At 42.7% G+C, this 17,646-nt stretch overlaps 1 protein-coding gene across 2 annotated transcripts in view; it reads right to left on the bottom strand.

Annotated features, from left to right (window-relative positions):
* MAML1 (mastermind like transcriptional coactivator 1) overlaps nt 1-15,004 on the bottom strand; it is a 31,846-nt gene extending 16,842 nt beyond the window's left edge. For both annotated transcript variants that reach the window (XM_035105633.2, XM_035105632.2), the window contains exon 1: nt 14,197-15,004. In XM_035105633.2, coding sequence (XP_034961524.1) covers nt 14,197-14,622 — 426 coding nt within the window. In that variant the 5' untranslated portion in view covers nt 14,623-15,004. The remainder of the gene's footprint in view (nt 1-14,196) is intronic.
* Nucleotides 15,005-17,646: the final 2,642 nt, after the last annotated feature.

The raw sequence follows: 17,646 nt of genomic DNA on the forward strand, positions 1-17,646 counted from the left end.
AGACAGTTCTAAATTAGTTTTATGCCTCACACCGTGTGCCATTTTGGTTTTTTAAGTCTAGCAATCATTATTTTAGCTACCATGCATCACAGTTGAAAAATCACAGGGGAATAAAATCCCCTTTTCTTTAACTATTTAAAACCATGCGATTTAAAAACCTGTTTGCTTTGGAGTTACTAAAATGCAACAAGACTTGCATCTTGTTTGATATCTTTCCCCCACATCCCCCTCAACAATGCTTTGTTTGCCTGGGCTCAGCCTCCAACACCATTATGAAGTATAACCTGGGAACTCAGTGAAAAGTCTGAGAGCATCTGAAGTTACAGAAATGCTGAAGCAGCTTTAGACCTGATCAATCCCTTGGATGGGAGAGCACTGGAAGCCCCATATAATTAAATAAAATAATTATACATAAATGTTTTTAGAACTTACGAACAATGTACCTGTTAACTCTAAAGGGCTAATGCTGCAAAAGAGCACTGTACATGCAACTCCTACAGGGCTGGCCTGCATTGCAACACAAGGCAGCCATGCAACAGCTGTCCAACAATTTGCGTCTCTCTTTGCCCTTCTACTCAAACAATTACTCACGCTTTTACAGTAGAATATACAGTTGTAATAGCACTTCACCAGCACAGCAGGTCATGGCAGCACAAAGCTCACCATGGAGCAAACAAGCCATAGGTGATACAGTTTGACCCAAAAAAAGTTGACTGAGGATAATTGCTACTCACCAGTCTAGTAGCAAGCTGCATTATGCTCCTCAGAAAATTCGCCACTCAATCAACCTATGTTTTTATGACTAATAGGCAAGCATTTACAAATCTACACTTTAACTTCCAACTTTAAAAAGGAAGAGAAATGATTCAGAGTAGATAATATTCCTCTTCAGAATTTTATTATAATAAGTGTGTGGGGGGGGTATTACAAATTTGCAGAGCAGACTAGTGTTCCAAGAAATATAAAAATCTTAACAGAAGCACTTACAGCTCTGTCCACCTCAAAAGACTGGGCTCAGAACTTCTGAGGCAAACATACCGTGTTTCTCCTAAAACAAGACATGCCTATAAAATAAGCCATGGCACGATTTCCATGCGTTGAAAAAATATAAGACATACCCCGAAAATAAGCCGTAGTGCTACTTGGTGAAGAGGACAAAAGTGGCATTTGCGGTGGAGAGGAGAGGAAGGCACGAAGAAGAAAAGAGGAGCGATTAAAGACGCCTCGTGAATGACCTCCGTGTGCGTCTCTTTTTCTCCCCCTGTGCGCGTCTCTTTCTCTCCCCCGTGCGTCTCTGTCTCTCTCTCTCTCTCTCTCTCTCTCTCTCTCTCTCACACACACACACACACACACACACAGAGCCCACCTCTCGCTTCCCCCCACCTTTTCCCCCTTCCATTCTACCGGTATGTGCCCAGCCATGAGTTGCCTGTTGATTTCCTCTTGATGGCCGAGACAGAGAGCGAGGCAGGCAAACTGCAGCTACGGTAGGAAAGTAGCAAGCAGCAAGCTCTCGCAGACACGTGGGTGGTTTTTTTAAAACTGACATCCCCTCCCTTCTCGTTTTGCCGAGAGACCCAGACAACTTGCATTCCTAGGCTTCAAAGGTTATGCATATGAAAGAGGAGATTAAGGAGATAGATAAAGACAACTTCCTATTATCACCTTGCCTTTGTCCTGAAAGGTAGAAACCTTATGGTCTGGGCATCAAAGGAAAGTACTTAACAGCTATTTGATAAAGCCAATTGTGATCTCAGGCAGCATCTGGCTAATCAGTCCTGAGAGAGAGAAACGTGATTTCTGTTGTACAGCATCTGTAAAATTCATATAAAAAATCATTTCCCTGTTATGACCCAGCCCCCGAATAAGACATACCTTGAAAATAAGCCATAGTGTGTTTTTTTGAAGAAAAATAAATATAAGACGTGTCTTATTTTAGGAGAAACACGGTACTTGGTACACTCTAACCATTAAAACATTGCTGATTAAGAATTGGCGAAACAGGGCCTTGTCCTGGGATTTTTTCACTGGAATTTATTTTTATTTGCCTCATTATCATACTGGAATTGATTCCTATTTGAATTCATCTTATCATTACATAAATAAAACCTTTTGAAGACTTACTTGAAATCCATCTTCCTCCTTTAACATTCAACCCTTCCTCCTGAGGTAAGGTGTAATTTTATACCAGTTTATTTCAGGTAGCCCCAAACCAGAGAGGATTGTATTTATTGCAAAACATTATATAACAGCAATGGAAGGTTGCACTCAAATCTCATCAACTGACCAATGAAATTGGCTTAATCAGCAAAACATTATATAACAGCAATGGAAGGTTGCACTCAAATCTCATCAACTGACCAATGAAATTGGCTTAATCAGCAGGAAATTGAATTCCATACTCCCTAGGTCTCGACCCCCATTTTACCCCCTTGTGGACATTTTAGCCTCTCCAGCATGTAACAAATAATCCGTAGAACTTCACTGGAAATTATTGTCTGCATGTTTTGGAATTGCTGCACCATTAAATCTATTTAGAAAAAGTAGCAAAACCAATTTAACTTTGTTTCCAAAACTAGAATTCTCATTCAAACTTCTTCATTCAGGAACATATGTGCATAATGTGGGTACTTTTTTTATAAAAAAACTACTATTTAATGGAATGAGTAGCAAAACAAGATGTGGTACAGTTCTGGATGACACAATGTATACCTCTATTTAATAATTGCTTTAAGGACGTTCTAAAATTCTCTATAAGAGGCCTAGTTATATGGCACAACAGGGAATGCAGAGAAATTCTGTGGAATTTGGCAAGCGTATCTAGCTGTGTTCTTTAACTGATTATTAAACTCTTATCCAATTTTCACCTATATGCTATGTCAGTCCTCCCCTACCCCTTTTCCTTTTGTTATTGTTTTATTCCTCCAGTGGATCAAATATTTTCCCCATTTAAAGTCAACTACCTTCAGTTGGAGAGAACTTTTGGGTTCAAGAGCAGAATACAACCATATGAAATAAGAACTAAGGAGATACTGAACTTCCTGCATTTTCAATTATCATATTATTTGCATTTTGGTGACCCTCCTGTCCATCAATAAAGTATTACTACCTTTAATTTTCCAAACCCATGCAACAGTATTTTCAGTGAAATGCATATAAGAACGTGTAACTCTGCATTACTTTCAGTTGCTGTTAGATTTTCAGAGGCAGACCACATTGCTGACCTACTCCACACAATTTGCAAAATCAACTTTTGCTATGTATTTTCATTTCCTTAGTCATATCTGACTATAAACTAACTGGTCTATGTTCCTATATCACAAGATGATAAATCTACTAGTGAAGATTGTCTTCCCATAGCAATTGCATTCAACGATCCATGCTCTGTTCATGAGCTATGATGCAATTTCTTATTTTGTGGTGCCCCCTAGATGTAACTAAAGGAAACTGCAAATTGTTTAGCCCTTCAAGTCCACAATGTCTTATTTGTTCTCTGGTACTATCCTCAAACTACAATATTAATAAATACAGTGGTACCTCGAGTTACAAATGTTTCAGGTTACAAACTCCGCTAACCTGGAAGAGTTACCTCAAGCTGAGAACTTTGCCCAGGATGAGAATGGAAATCGTGTGCCGGTAGCACAGTGGCAGCAAGAGGCCCCATTAGCAAAAGCACACTTCTAGTTAAGAATAGTTTCAGGTTAAGAACGGACCTCCGGAACAAATTAAGTTCGTAACTAGAGGTACCACTGTACTCTCTTCTCCCATGAATCAGTTGTAAAAAAAGATTTTCTACCAATTTTTAAGGTAATTGAATCTTACCTACTACAATGCCTACCTTGGCATAAGAACAAGAGATGTGACATCTAATATATTAACAGACTGTTTCTGCTATAAGCTTTTGTGGACTACTACCCACTACACACACAGAAACAAAGAAAAAAACAATGAGGCTAAGTGGCCATAAATTCAGTCTGTAGCAGGACTGTTGTTTTCTCTGCAGCAAGCTAACATGGCTACTCCTCTGGAAGATGTTATGTCTATAGAGTCCGAGTTGCATTCAACACTGTGCAAGGAGATTTCCACCTGCACAATGAGATTTCCCCCTCTTCTCACTGTGTGCTCCAAAATCTGATCTGGAGGGTGCATGGGGGGCTGGAAGGAGAGGAGGGAAGTTCCACTGTGGTCTGCTGGGTGAGCAGAACAGCAGAATTGGATACAATCTACATACTGCTAAAGAGCTTTAGCATACAAAATACTGTAGAAAAATGCTGTACAGTACTGTATACATATTAGAAGAGAAAATGAAAACCTGTGCCTATCCTAAGTAAACCTGCCCTAAGAAGATAAAAACTATTTTAAAAAATAGCCTGTGTGTTAAGTGGTAGGGGGAAAGTTCTATTGTCAGAGTCCTCTAAAAAAGAAGCAAAGTCTGTCAATATGTATTTTCTAACTCTGCGTTGTAAAGAGCCTTCATTTTTTTGTTATCATACAAAACTGCAGTGAGTCACTGAAATATTGGAGATTTGTACTGATATGCGTTCTTTGTGAGCAGCCTGCACTAATTTGAAATGCAACCGTTGATCTAAAGGGACATGTTATACAAAATCATTTTTCTACTTGAATATCACTTTAGTGCAATAAATACTGCACTTTAACATTGGGACAAATGCATATTATCTGCTTTGCTAGGTACAAAAAGCTTACAAAGATTCTTACTGCATGTGCCCATATGTAGAATAAAGAGATACATGTGCCCTTGTCACAACTTACACTTTAGTTTTCCAACTTGATACTGCCATCTGGATGTGAAAACCATCTTGTGTTAAGTGGCTTTGAGGAAGCATCTTAGGTCAAACTTTTCTGGGACAAGTGACTTCTTAACTTTGATTTTCAAGCCAGTTCACATGGCGCATTTTCCACCTTATTGTAACAAACAATTGTATATTCACTCTAGTTCTAGTGGCTGCTTTTGTGAGCTGGGATTTTTGTGCCACTTTACTAACTTTTTAGACCTTCACAACTTGTCACCTGCCAGGTGCTCATCAATCCCACTGTATTGCAGTCCCAGTCAGACAGCCAAAAACAAGAACTTGAGGCTCCTGACACACTGCCAAACATGTCCATATTTAGGTTTGTGGGTTGTATAAGCCTGATTTAAACATCATATTACTGTAGTAATGAAAGAAACTGTACATGTCCAAGTTTTCCCTTCACTATAACTCCTGAAACGAAATCTATTTCAAATTATACAGGTACAAGTATAGAGTGAACTCACCTGCAATAATCTCACTTAAGAATGAGCTACTGTATAATCCTATATAATAAAGTGCAAGTGTCTCTGCGTCCAAATTCCCTGTGTCCCTGTGTCCGCGCTACTGCGCATGTACCCCACGGGCACAGGGATTGGATGCAGAGACTGCACGCACACACGTGCGCGCTCTCCCCACCCCCACCTACCGTTTCCCTGCGGCCGCCAACCGCTGCTCCCAGCCGGACTGAGTGTTGGCGGCGGCGGCGGCGGGGGGGAGAGTGCGCGCGTGTGCGTCCAGCAAGGACAGGTCCCGGGGTTTGGAGAAGCGCTGCGCAAGCGCTTCTCCGAACCCCGGGATGTCTCCTTCCTGTCGGCAGCTGGGGGAGAGGAAGGAAGGAGGAGAAAGGGCTGCTTTCTCCTCCTTCGTTCCTGTCCCCCTGCCACCGACAACAAGGACAGGTCCCGGAGTTCGGAGAAGCGCTGCGCAAGCGCTTCTCCGAACCCCGGGATGTTCTAGCGCCCGTTTACTCAACGGGCTGAATTACACTAGTAATAAATAAAGCTTATACCGGTACACTAGTAGCAAACTCATTCTCTAGGGCTGGTCTGTATGTAGCGAAAAAATACCATTCACCCACAAGAGGGTGCTATCAGCTTACTTGAGGGGACCCCCCCAACAAGGCTGACAAAAACACTCTCCAAAAACACACAATAAGGACTGAGCATCCTCAGTGGCTACAAAATACTATAAGCTGGATGCAGGTCAGCAGCAGAAAGGAGAATTCTGGGAAAAGAAATGGCTGCCTGGTACTCTAAATGGGAGCACTCCACACTGTTGTGGTTCTCATTTGTTTTTCAATGTTACAAAACTATATCACTGCAAACTTAACACAGACAAACAAAGAATGCGATAGTGCTTCACTCTTAATTATTCTCAGTTTAACCAGAATACTGTGAACATCACGATAGTGTTCTATGACTTTGCACATGCATGCTTTGTGTTCCATTCTTTAAGAATCATGTATTTGGCAGTCTACAAAAAATGGGCAAAATCTACACTACCATGTACAACTCTCTCAAAAGAGCAGTTTACAACAGCTTGGCAAGTGAGTCAGATAGCAGCCCCACCAAAGTATGTCAAGGCAAGAAAAACCTGTTCTAAGATGAAAATTCAAAGGAGAGCAAACAACTGAAAAATAATTCAATACTAACTGCCAAGATACTACATCATTTTGATCAGTTTAAGGGATGCCAGACAATTGCACTGAATTAAAAATTAATGAAATTATTGTTCTAGCAATATGTGTATATTTAACACCCTGATAAGTCTTTCTTAAAAAAAATTCTGTTCTCTGCTTTCTGAACAGAATAAAAAGGGAAATACTGGACAATTTGTCTGCAGAACAATAAAAATGTATTCATCTGCTAATGACAGTGTTCATAATTCCTTTATTTCCTACAAGAGTCAATTACAATTACTATTATTATTTATTGAATTTATATACCACCCTATACCCAGGGGTCTCAGGGCAGTTCACAATATGAATTATCTCCCCTGATCAAATGTTATTTGATCTACAATAGAGATCAACAGTTTTCTAAAATATTGTAAATATAAAATATTTTAAAATACTTATTTCTATATTCTACATATTTCAGTTAACAGCACTGAAATATAAGCAGATTCAGAACCATGTTAACAATTTGTTCCCAATGCACAAACACACAACGACCTATCTGAAGGAAAAATCAAATTTGAACGAACTTTAATGATAGAGCCTTTATTCCTGAGCTCAACCTATTAGTGAAGTACCATGTATAAGACTAGAAAATAATGTCAAAAATTAGGGAGTGTCTTATACTCTGGACCATCTCCCCCTATTTTCTTAAACCTGAGTCCCCCAAAATAGGGGGTGTCTTGTACATGGGGTCGCCTAATAGACGGAAAAATATGGTAATTCACAGCTACAGTAGAAACTTTTTTTTTCTAAATCAGAACTTCTGTGACTTGTAAATCAAAATGCTAGCCAGTCCACCTCTTTTAAAGTCGAACAGCATTACTAGTTGCTCTGAGTGCTTTATATCTCAGAAAACACCATTACAGTAAGATGAAATGAGACTTGCGAGAAGACAGCATTAAACTGCCAATAGCATACAGACCAGTAAACAACACCCTACCTCAACTTGTTGTGCAACAAGTTATTCAGCTTGTTAGCAGAAACTTCTATGCAAGCACTGAAAGCAATTGTGGGTGTACAGTAATCCCACAGAAAGGTCTGCAGTCATCCCAACTCCATACCTTGCATTACCTCAGGCAGCCAAAGCAGATCTTAGGCATGCCTGGAAGGCAACTATCACAGGCTTACAGACAATGTAACTGTTATCAGTACTGTCCTGTCTCTAATCAATCACAAAATCTCCAAATCAGGGTGGATACAACTGCTCGGGGCAGTGGCACTGCCTGCAAAAATTCTGGGTCCTAAGTACACCTATGTATACCAAACCTGAACTACAGAAGTGAGGAAGGTCAATGACGGACCTCTGATGAGAATAAACCACAGAAGCATGTAGATACACTATTTTGTTGGTAATTGTCTACATGTAAAAGGGAGAACATTAATTTCAGAACACACAACAGGATCATCCACTGTTAGGGAATTTTATAGGGGGGGCACCCAAACGAGGCTTCATTTGGGAATCAAGATTGGCACTAATGCCCTCAAGGGGACCCCATTTGATCCTACAACACCACTCTAGTATCGCACCAACACGAACCCCCTCAAGATCAAGCCCTGAGTAATAAAGGCTCCCTTTCCTACCCCTTCTCTGTTGCCTGAGACTCTATGTAACCATATTTCTTTATGAATGAATACAGTGTATCTTTATTTCTAAATGAAACCCCCTTTTTCTACTCTGGCCAAGGGCTCTCAGGGATGCAGGGAACAGCCATAATCCCTTAAGCAAGAGGTCAGGTAGCCAGGGTGGTGGTGCTCTGCATATCCATAATCCATTCAAGTACCATCTCCTGCCATTCCCAACCCTCCGAAGCCAGAGGCAATACTCACACCTGGACCCATTGTTTTTCCCCACCAGGTACTCAAGGATCCCCTCCCAGATACTTACTGGGACTTGCTTAACAATGTCCTGGGACATCATGCATTGTTACCTTATGCTAATCCTGCTTACCTCCTGTTTACCTGTATGCTAATGCCCCTTGCACCTTCCCCTTTTCTGACGTTTTACCCTGTCACAAGTGATGTATGTATAATGCTTTCGATGTGCATTATGGGATGGTGGTGGGAAGTTTTAAAAGTTCTTGCAGCCCTGTTCATGGTGTTCAGTCTGGCATTGAACCTGCTGCGCAGTAATAAACCTTGCTGTTTGCTCCGGATCATGGCTGGACTCCTTCCTTTTATACTCCGCAACGACCACAGGCCCTTGCCTGATGAGCTGGGTGGCTGAGCATTCTCGCACCCAGAATTTTGCCCTAACATCCTCATTGCAGGAGTACTTTAATTAAAGCTTTTAAATGTTTCAGTGCACTAATAAGCAATAAAAAGCAAACAGTGTTCTTGATGACAACATACACCTCTTGTCTGCAAGTGATGCAAAGTTGTCAGTACCAACAATAGTACGAGGAAAGGATATATACTGGCTAAATTTTTAAAAGGTGCTCACAATCTTAATAAACACAGAACATAATTTCCATAGGGTTCAACCCTAATGTGCTCAGTGGAGCTCCGCTGGCACTTGCAGCCACTTGTGTGCCTTGAAAAGCTGTTTCAGAGTGAGGAGGAAGTTTAACCCATACTATATGGTCACATTCTGTATGGTCAAACTGTTCAAAAGCAAGCATAAAGTTGTTATTATCCACCCTTCACCCTAACGTCTCAGGGCGAGTTACAACAATTAAAACAATGTTAAAAACAGTTAGTCAATAGAAGGTCATTAAGAGGTGTATTGAGGCTTTTCGTACCCTTTTGCTTTCCTTTTGGCAAAAGGGTTACATAGATGTCAACACTTGAAAATAATCAGGAGATGTGGTAATTCAAAACCAGAAGGTTTAAGGGAAAATACTAGAGCAGGGTGGTCCAATGCATGGCCCTCGAAGCCTTTTTTGGTAGCCCTCAACAACATTTGATGCCCCCCAAGCCCTCATGCAGATGTGCTGTCCTCCTAGGTAAGCAAGGCACTGAATTCTGGGACTCGCTTACCTAGCTTTGGAAAGGCAGCGTGAGAGCTACAGGGTATATGTGAAATATTGGCATATTCCTGTAGAGTGTACAGGAAATAGATGGTCCTCAGGGTCCCTTCTAACTCTATGGAAGATTCAATTGCTCTGCTTAACACTTATTTTTCTGACAATAAAGGGTGGAACCCAACATTGCTACTAGAGCAGGCATGTCCAAAGTCCATTTTGGGGGGCATAATCCGGCCCCCAGCCTGTTTTATCCAGCCCCTGGATTTATTGGGATCAAATCCTGAAAAAGCTCAACAACTTCAATCCTAAAACAACAACTTTGGTTGACCCTCGCACACGTTCACTTCATCAAATCTGGCCCTCTTTGAAAAAAGTTTGGGCACCCCTGTACTAGAGCAACAAGGAATCACCTTCTTCTACCCCCTGCAGCTCCACACCTGCACACCCCAAAATGTTTTCTTGCGGTCTCCCAAACCTACAAAGCAGTTTTTTAGAGTGTGTGAGGATTGCAGCGGTAAAAGAGGGAAGTGAGCTCCAGTTGTGTGAGTGGAAATCTGTTCTGTTCACGCACTGACAGCATTGGATACAATTCAAAATATGTATAAAACAGAAAGCTATACAGTTATGTTTTATGTTCTTAGCCATTTTCCTTTCTGAAGTGTGTATTTTAAAATTTACATTTTGAAATGCAACATGAAGTTTAAAGTATCAAGGAATCTACCAATCTCTACTTACAAAGTTTTGAACAACCTTCTGTCTGGGACACATACCATTTAAGACATTGTCTTAAATCACAGGGCCTTCTTACACCTCACTGCCAGAAAAAGATTAAAGTGACCCATCCTTCTGACTATGTCCTAGTTCTGTCCAGCCAAATTCTAAAACAGACAAATGACTAATAGGACAGACAACTCCTGACTCTACCAGATGCAAAGATCACAACCTAAAATGTCATAGAAAGGGTTACCTGGTTTGTTCCTTTTCTCATTCCCTAGCTTACTAAGGGTATCAGTATCATTTTAGATGCATCTTTCAGATGTGTTGTTAACCATACTGACCTAAATAGCCTGGCAATTCACTTTAACTTTACCAACATACTGTAGTTAATTTTCTTTGTTTTCAATATTTAAAAATCACAGTGAACTCAGGCACAGAAATTCAAGATTAGATATGTCAATCTCTTGTATCAAGAATAAATAGCAATATATTACAAGGAATGTAAGAGGTTTAAATTTTTACTTTCATTTTTCTAGCCAAATATTCAGTGACCAATAAAGAGAATACGGTACTTCTTCCTTCCCACTTAATCTTACCCACTGGAGACTTGCCAATAGCCACTGGTGACAAAACTGAAGCATAGATTAGTAACATTTTATCTACCCTAAAGGAAGATGGCACATAGTTTTTAAAATGTTCATTTTGTAGGAAAAAATAACACGTTTCAGTGTCAGAGGCAGTATATCTATAAATACCAGCTTCTGGGATTCACAAGTAGGGACCGCACTGCTGCACCAAGATCCTGCCTGCAGGCTTCCCATAGGCTTGGACACTGAAGAGAGGATGTAGGATTTAATGGGCCTTGCTTATGAAAAAGTGCTACAGCTCTATCATTAATGCATTTGTACAAATGCACTTGGGAGATAGCTTAGATGATTATTTTAAAAGAACTAGAGGAGGAACCAAGTCCAGTGCTTTGCTAGAAAATTAATGTATTGTACATTGGGGGGGGGGAATCACTGGATAATACCCAACCATATTGTTCCTGCTGTAATTAATTTGGTTTTTGTATTTAAATGATAAAATATTACACCTAAAGAAAGGCGCAATGTTGGAAACAATATGCCCTTTGGATACAATCCGATGTATGGTTGCTTATTTTGACTTAGGGACCATCTACAACAGGCATCCCCAAACTGCGGCCCTCCAGATGTTTTGGCCTACAACTCCCATGATCCCTAGGTAACAGGACCAGTGGTCAGGGATGATGGGAATTGTAGTCCAAAACATCTGGAGGGCCGAAGTTTGGGGATGCCTGATCTACAACTAATAACAGAAGCAAGCAACTTTCCCCAAGGCATGTCCTTCTCTTCAAGGCTGCTGAAATGCAACTCAAATTACAATGTTAATTAATAAATTCTAATAATCCATTAGAAATACATAAACATTCAACCCTTACTTAAGATAATGAAAATATGTTTATGTGATGTCTCTGAGTCTTTACCCATCCTTTCACAGACCTATAATATAAAGCACAAGTAAGGGTACGAGGAAAAATTTGAAAACTAAACTCCCAACAAATTTATAGTATTCTACCTCTCCACTGTATCTGGAATTATACTTCACTATTTCAACACAAAAGTTACCATCAGAAAGTACAGTATATCTTCCAATTCCAATAGGAGTCCAAAATTTTGATACTTATTTGGGAGAGGCCACAGCACAGTGATTTGCCTGTCTATAAGTCCCAGGTTTAAATACTGGTGAAATAATCACAGAAGTTAAGACTAAGAAAGGCCTCTACTTCAGACCTTGAAGCACTGGTGCTAGACTGAATAGACAGTTGCAGCTTCATTTTATTTTTTAGTTGTGATCAAAAGCAGCATTCAAAATTTGCCAGGCACCAGGCACATTTGCAACCTGGCTATCGGCCACTTGCAACCAAGTGAAGATGCCCGTGTGCCAGGATGGCACCTGATGTCTCCAGCATCTGGAGTGCATGCCTGGGCATCCTTGGATCTTGACTGTTTTTACACACTAGCAATTCTATCCACTATATTTTATCTGCACAATCAGAATGAATTTCAGGAGCCAGAAAGTTATATTGAAAATTATTACTTTTGAGCTGTCTAACCCCAAAATAGCAACTAGCCATTCTGTTTTGGCAAAGGTAGAAGGTAAAGGGACCCCTTGTATCAAGGGACCCCTGACCGTTAGGTCCAGTCACGGATGACTCTGGGGTTGCGGCGCTCATCTCGCTTTACTGGCCGAGGGAGCTGGCGCACAGCTTCCGGGTCATGTGGCCAGCATGACTAAGCCGCTTCTGGCGAAGCAGAGCAGCACATGGAAACACCTTCCCTATTTATCTACTTGCACTTTGAAGTGCTTTCGAACTGCTAGGAGGACAGGAGCAGGGACCGAGCAACAGGAGCTCACCCTGTTGTGGGGATTCTAACCGCCAACCTTCTGATCGGCAAGCCCTAGGCTCTGTGGTTTAGACCACAGCGCAACCCGCATCTGTTACTTTGCAAAGGTAGCCCTGGTTTAAAGAGCCATTTGGCGCCTAGCTTATATATCTAAGTTTCTAACACTGGATCAACAGCAAGCAAACCTAAACTCAAAGGCATAATCTCAAAGTGAACATGAAACATAGTCACCTACAGCTGTTTGGGACTACCACAGGGTCTAGGACTTGCTGATCAGAAGGTTGGCGGTTCAAATCCCCGTGATGGGGTGAGCTCCAGTTGCTTGGTCCCAGCTCTTGTTAACCTAGCAGTTCGAAAGCACGCCAAAGTGCAAGTAGATAAATAGGTACCGCTCCGGCGGGAAGGTAAATGGTGTTTCCATGTGCTGCTCTGGTTCACCAGAAGCGGCTTAGTCATGTTGACCACATGACCTGGAAGCTGTACGCTGGCTCCCTCGGCCAATAGAGCGAGATGAGCGTCACAACCCCAGGGTCGGTCACAACTTTTACCTTTACCCTTTTACAGGGAAGACAGGTATCATCTTTACATCTTTAAACCCACAGTAGGAAAAGGCATAAGCAATCTTCTTTATTTTCCATAAACTCATACGCATGATGTGATGGATTGAGTCATTGGACCAATATGCTTAGAAAACCAACAAACAGGTTCCACTATATGGAGTAAAATTCTCAATTTCTGTGGATGCAGACATTCCATGCCGGTCTCCAAGTTGGTCCCTAAACCCCCATAAAAAACTTTTCATACTGAAGCTCCCCCTCTGTTACATAGCCAGTATGGCAGGGACTAGGCCAGTTGCTCACACACAGCATAACCTATCAGACAATGTTGCTGTGAAAATAAAAACAGTGTCTCCCATGTGAACCACTCTAAGATCCTCGAAGAAAAAAACAATATATAAATGGGAGAAATACGGTCCTTATTTTTTTACTGCCAAACGACTATCTGCACAGGCTTGTTACACTGGGCATGATCAGAGAGCTTCAAGAACATTTCACCAACTTTCCTGCCTGCCTGGATGGATGGATCATTCTAATGCCACAATTCGCTGTAAAACCAGGATATAGCAACGCTAAAGGAAGTAAAGAATCGCATTACCCTTTATTTTGCTCATAACAGAACTGGAAGCCTACCATTTCTTACTTTTCCTACATACTTTTCTAGAGATCCCCGCTTTTTCTTTAATCACTATTTATATATGTTCGCTGCCTTAATAAGCTGGAAGAGACGAGACTATATTTTTAGGATAGATAGAATCAGGAGAGCAAACAATCAAGTTTCTCTTTCATGCACAGCTGGAGCGGCCCGGGGGAGATGGAAACAAACATCCTCTTATCTTGTTCTGAATATGAGGAACTCGAGCTCGGAGGGAGGCCTCAAACCTCTCCAGCCTTATTAAAGCAAAGTTCACGCCAAGCCACGACTCCTTTCTGACCACCGGCCTCAGTGTTCACGGCCCTACAGGTCCTTTTCAAGGGGTGGCGCGGATTCCCCCGGGGAAAGCCCAAACCAACCCAGGGGCCCGCCAGCTGGGACCTTACCGCGATGAGGGCGCTGCTCCGGCCGTGCTGATGCTGCTGCTCACCGCCCGCGGTGTCGGCGTCCAGGCCATTGACTCCAGGCCTGTCGGTAGGAGCGGAGGTAGAGGCAGAGGAGCCCATGGAGCCCGGGGCCGGAGCAGGGGGAGGCGGCTGGGACGGGGCGGCCGGCGGAGCGGCTGCCGGGGGAGGCAGAGGTGGCTGGCGGTGCTTCCCGGCCCGCTTGGCCTTGGCCTGCAAGCAGCGCTGGTGGAGGGCGATGGTCTGCTGGCGCTCCAGCTCCAGCCGCTCCGGGGACACGGCCTGGTAGCGGGACTCGCAGGCGCTGTGGTGCCGCCGGCACAGCTCGATCCGCCGGCGGAGCCGCTCCATCACCGCGCTGTGTCGCGGAACCACGAACTCCGCCATGGGGCAGGGGGGCAGGACCATGAGCCGAGGGCGAGAAAGGCAACACGAGACCAGGCGGCCGCTTCACTCCGCCATGGCTGGCGGCCAGAGACACCGGGCAGCCCTCACAGCCTCGGCTCTCTTCCCCTGTAGTCGTCGTCGTCCTTCTCCTCCTCCTTCGCTGCCGCCACCCTTTAAAGGCCGGGGCCTCCCCGCTTCCTGCCAGGAGCCTGGCGACGCGCCGCCGACTTTCCCTCGCTCCTGCCCCGACCCCAGCTCAGGCCCGGAGCCACCCAAGCCTCCCGTTTTCCATTGTTATCCGCGCCTCTGTCGCCGCCATCTTGAAATTGTTTCACCCCTTTTCCTCCCTCCACTCCCCCGCCGAGCCAGCCCCAGCGAAGAAGGCGGAGGAGTTTCCTATGTGGTGCCTGACGTCACGGCCCCCACACTCATTGCTCACGGGGTTTAACAGACACCAGGGGAAGCCTATCGGAAGCGAGACCGGAAGAGGGGGGGTGAAAACGCGAGGCAGAGCTCCCTTTCCCCCTCCCCTCCTCCTCTGATCTCCTCTTTTCCCCTCCCCCACGCCACCCCGCCCTTGCCGGAAGTGGGTAAAGGGCGGGGCTTTAGGTGTGATTAAAAGGTGATAGCTGAAACTTTGCTGCTGCTCCGCCAACCAAGGAAGGGAGAGATGGTGAAGTATTTGAAAGAGTGACTTAGTGGTAGTCTCCTTGGCCGGAAAAAAGAAGCAACAACTCGTGACTTAATGGAGTATTATACAAAGCTTAAGGCCAAGATTAAAAATGTAGAATTCTCGCCCACAATTCATTTAAAGCAAAATGCCTACCATTTTAGGGTTGAGGCTTTTGATGCATAGTAAAAGCAGCACACAATCTCTGTAGGCTCTATGCCTCTGTCGATACAGCAGGACACGACAATTTAATCAACTGCCCACCCCAATTATTCTTGAGAACATAAGAATCCTGCTGGATGAGCCCAGTGGGCCCATCAAGTCCAGCACAGCCTATTGGATGGCTGTGTGGGAAACCCACGCGCAAGACTCGAGGATAAGAACACTCCAAACCCCCCTGCACCGCAACTGTCTCATTTCTGCCCCCTGCAGTGAAGAAGGGCATACTTTTGTGCAGCTGTATGGGTCTGATAGGTTTACCGTCTAAAAACTTCATTAATTGGGAAATACGGTGGTTCGACTTCAACACACAAATGAAAACACAGCTACCAGCAGCAAAAACATTTCTTTTGTGTAGGCTCTGGAAATTAGGAAGCTGTAGTCACAGAAGCAAACAAACAAGATCTTCTGACTTCTTTTATGAAGTAGTTTTATCAAGTCATTTTACCATTTAGGCAACACTGCCCCACCTCTGTCTCACACACACCCCGGCTAAAACCAAGGAATGTAAAAGATTGAACTAGACTCACTAGAACAAGGTACCAGACTAGAGCGAGGAAAAAGCAAACTTCGGAGTGAAAACACGTGAATGTTTTAAAGATCTGGTCAGATTTTCAGTTAAGCATTGAAAGCCACAAACTCTGGAACACTACACAAAATAATGGCCTAGAAGTGTTGAGCTTTAATTAAACCTATAAGATAATTGGACAAAATAAAACAACTTACTCCCAGACTAGTCAGTTACCTCGTTTGGGGGGGGGGCAACTTCACATTAACATCTCAAATGTCTTTGAAGGTGTGGTGTGATTGCTTTGATGTGACCCAGCAATGAAATCTTACAAATACAAATTAGTTACTTACAGTTTTCAGGCAATTTCATCTGTAGCCAGTTCTACAAAGGTTATGGGAGTTTAAAATCCTACCATGTCCACAACTGCTAATGCTAAAACAAATCAATCTTTAAAAACCTATATGAACAAGCCAAGCCACTGTATTTTGATGACCAGGATTGAAAGCAAGGTGCAATTTAGAACTATTCCATTTTTATAATTTAACAGTTCAGTTTTCTTTTTTCTTTTTTCAAATAATTTTTATTGGGTTTTACATAAAAAAAAGAAAATAGAAAAATACAAAAAATATAAAGCGATATCAGATCTTATACCCCAAAATTCTTCACATATAAGTGACAATAATATAAAAAAGAAAGAAAAAAGATTAAAAAAAGAAAGAAAAAGAAACCAAAATTAATAATCATACTACACAACTTCAAATCTAAACATTTCGGACTTCCTCATTCCCCCTTCTTGAGTTCTAAATAATTCACTAACTCTTGCAGTTTCCAATTCTAAACTCACATTCTTTATTCCAAATTATTTCTTTTTAACTATTAACCCTTCACACTTCACATTGCTATTTTTTACCTAATATTCACTACCCTTTACCCAAAAATATTCAAACTTAACTATCAAAATCTTTTAAAGGTAAAGGTAAAGGGACCCCTGACCATTAGGTCCAGTCGTGACCGACTCTGGGGTTGCGCGCTCATCTCGCATTATTGGCCGAGGGAGCCGGCGTATAGCTTCCAGGTCATGTGGCCAGCATGACAAAGCCAGTTCTGGCGAACCAGAGCAGCACACGGAAACGCCGTTTACCTTCCCGCTGTAGCGGTTCCTATTTATCTACTTGCATTTTGATGTGCTTTCGAACTGCTAGGTTGGCAGGAGCTGGGACCAAGCAACGGGAGCTCACCCCGTCACAGGGATTCGAACCGCCGACCTTCTGATCAGCAAGCCCTAGGCTCAGTGGTTTAACCACAGCGCCACCTGAAAGCCCCGTATTATTCCCACCCAAAAAAACTAGGCCTACCCCCCTTTCCTTGGAATCGGTGTCTCCAGAGATTTCAGCCAGTCCTTAATACATTCTGAATTTTTTAATCAGCCAATACAATGTAATAGAATTCTCCCTCACCCTACACCTGTTCTGTCCCAAACTAAATTTTGCCGAACCCTTTCCCCCCTCTTCTGTATTTCCCACACTTTGTTTGTTTCAGTTTTCTTAATCCAAACAAGAGGATGCTATTCGTGAAACGTTGCAATTCAGAGATTTTAAGACAGTTAAACCTGGGCTCAAGGTATTTCAGTAGCACATATGAGAAT

Source organism: Zootoca vivipara, chromosome 2 (genome assembly GCF_963506605.1).
Source record: "Zootoca vivipara chromosome 2, rZooViv1.1, whole genome shotgun sequence".
In the NCBI taxonomy this organism is placed as follows: Eukaryota; Metazoa; Chordata; class Lepidosauria; order Squamata; family Lacertidae; genus Zootoca; species Zootoca vivipara.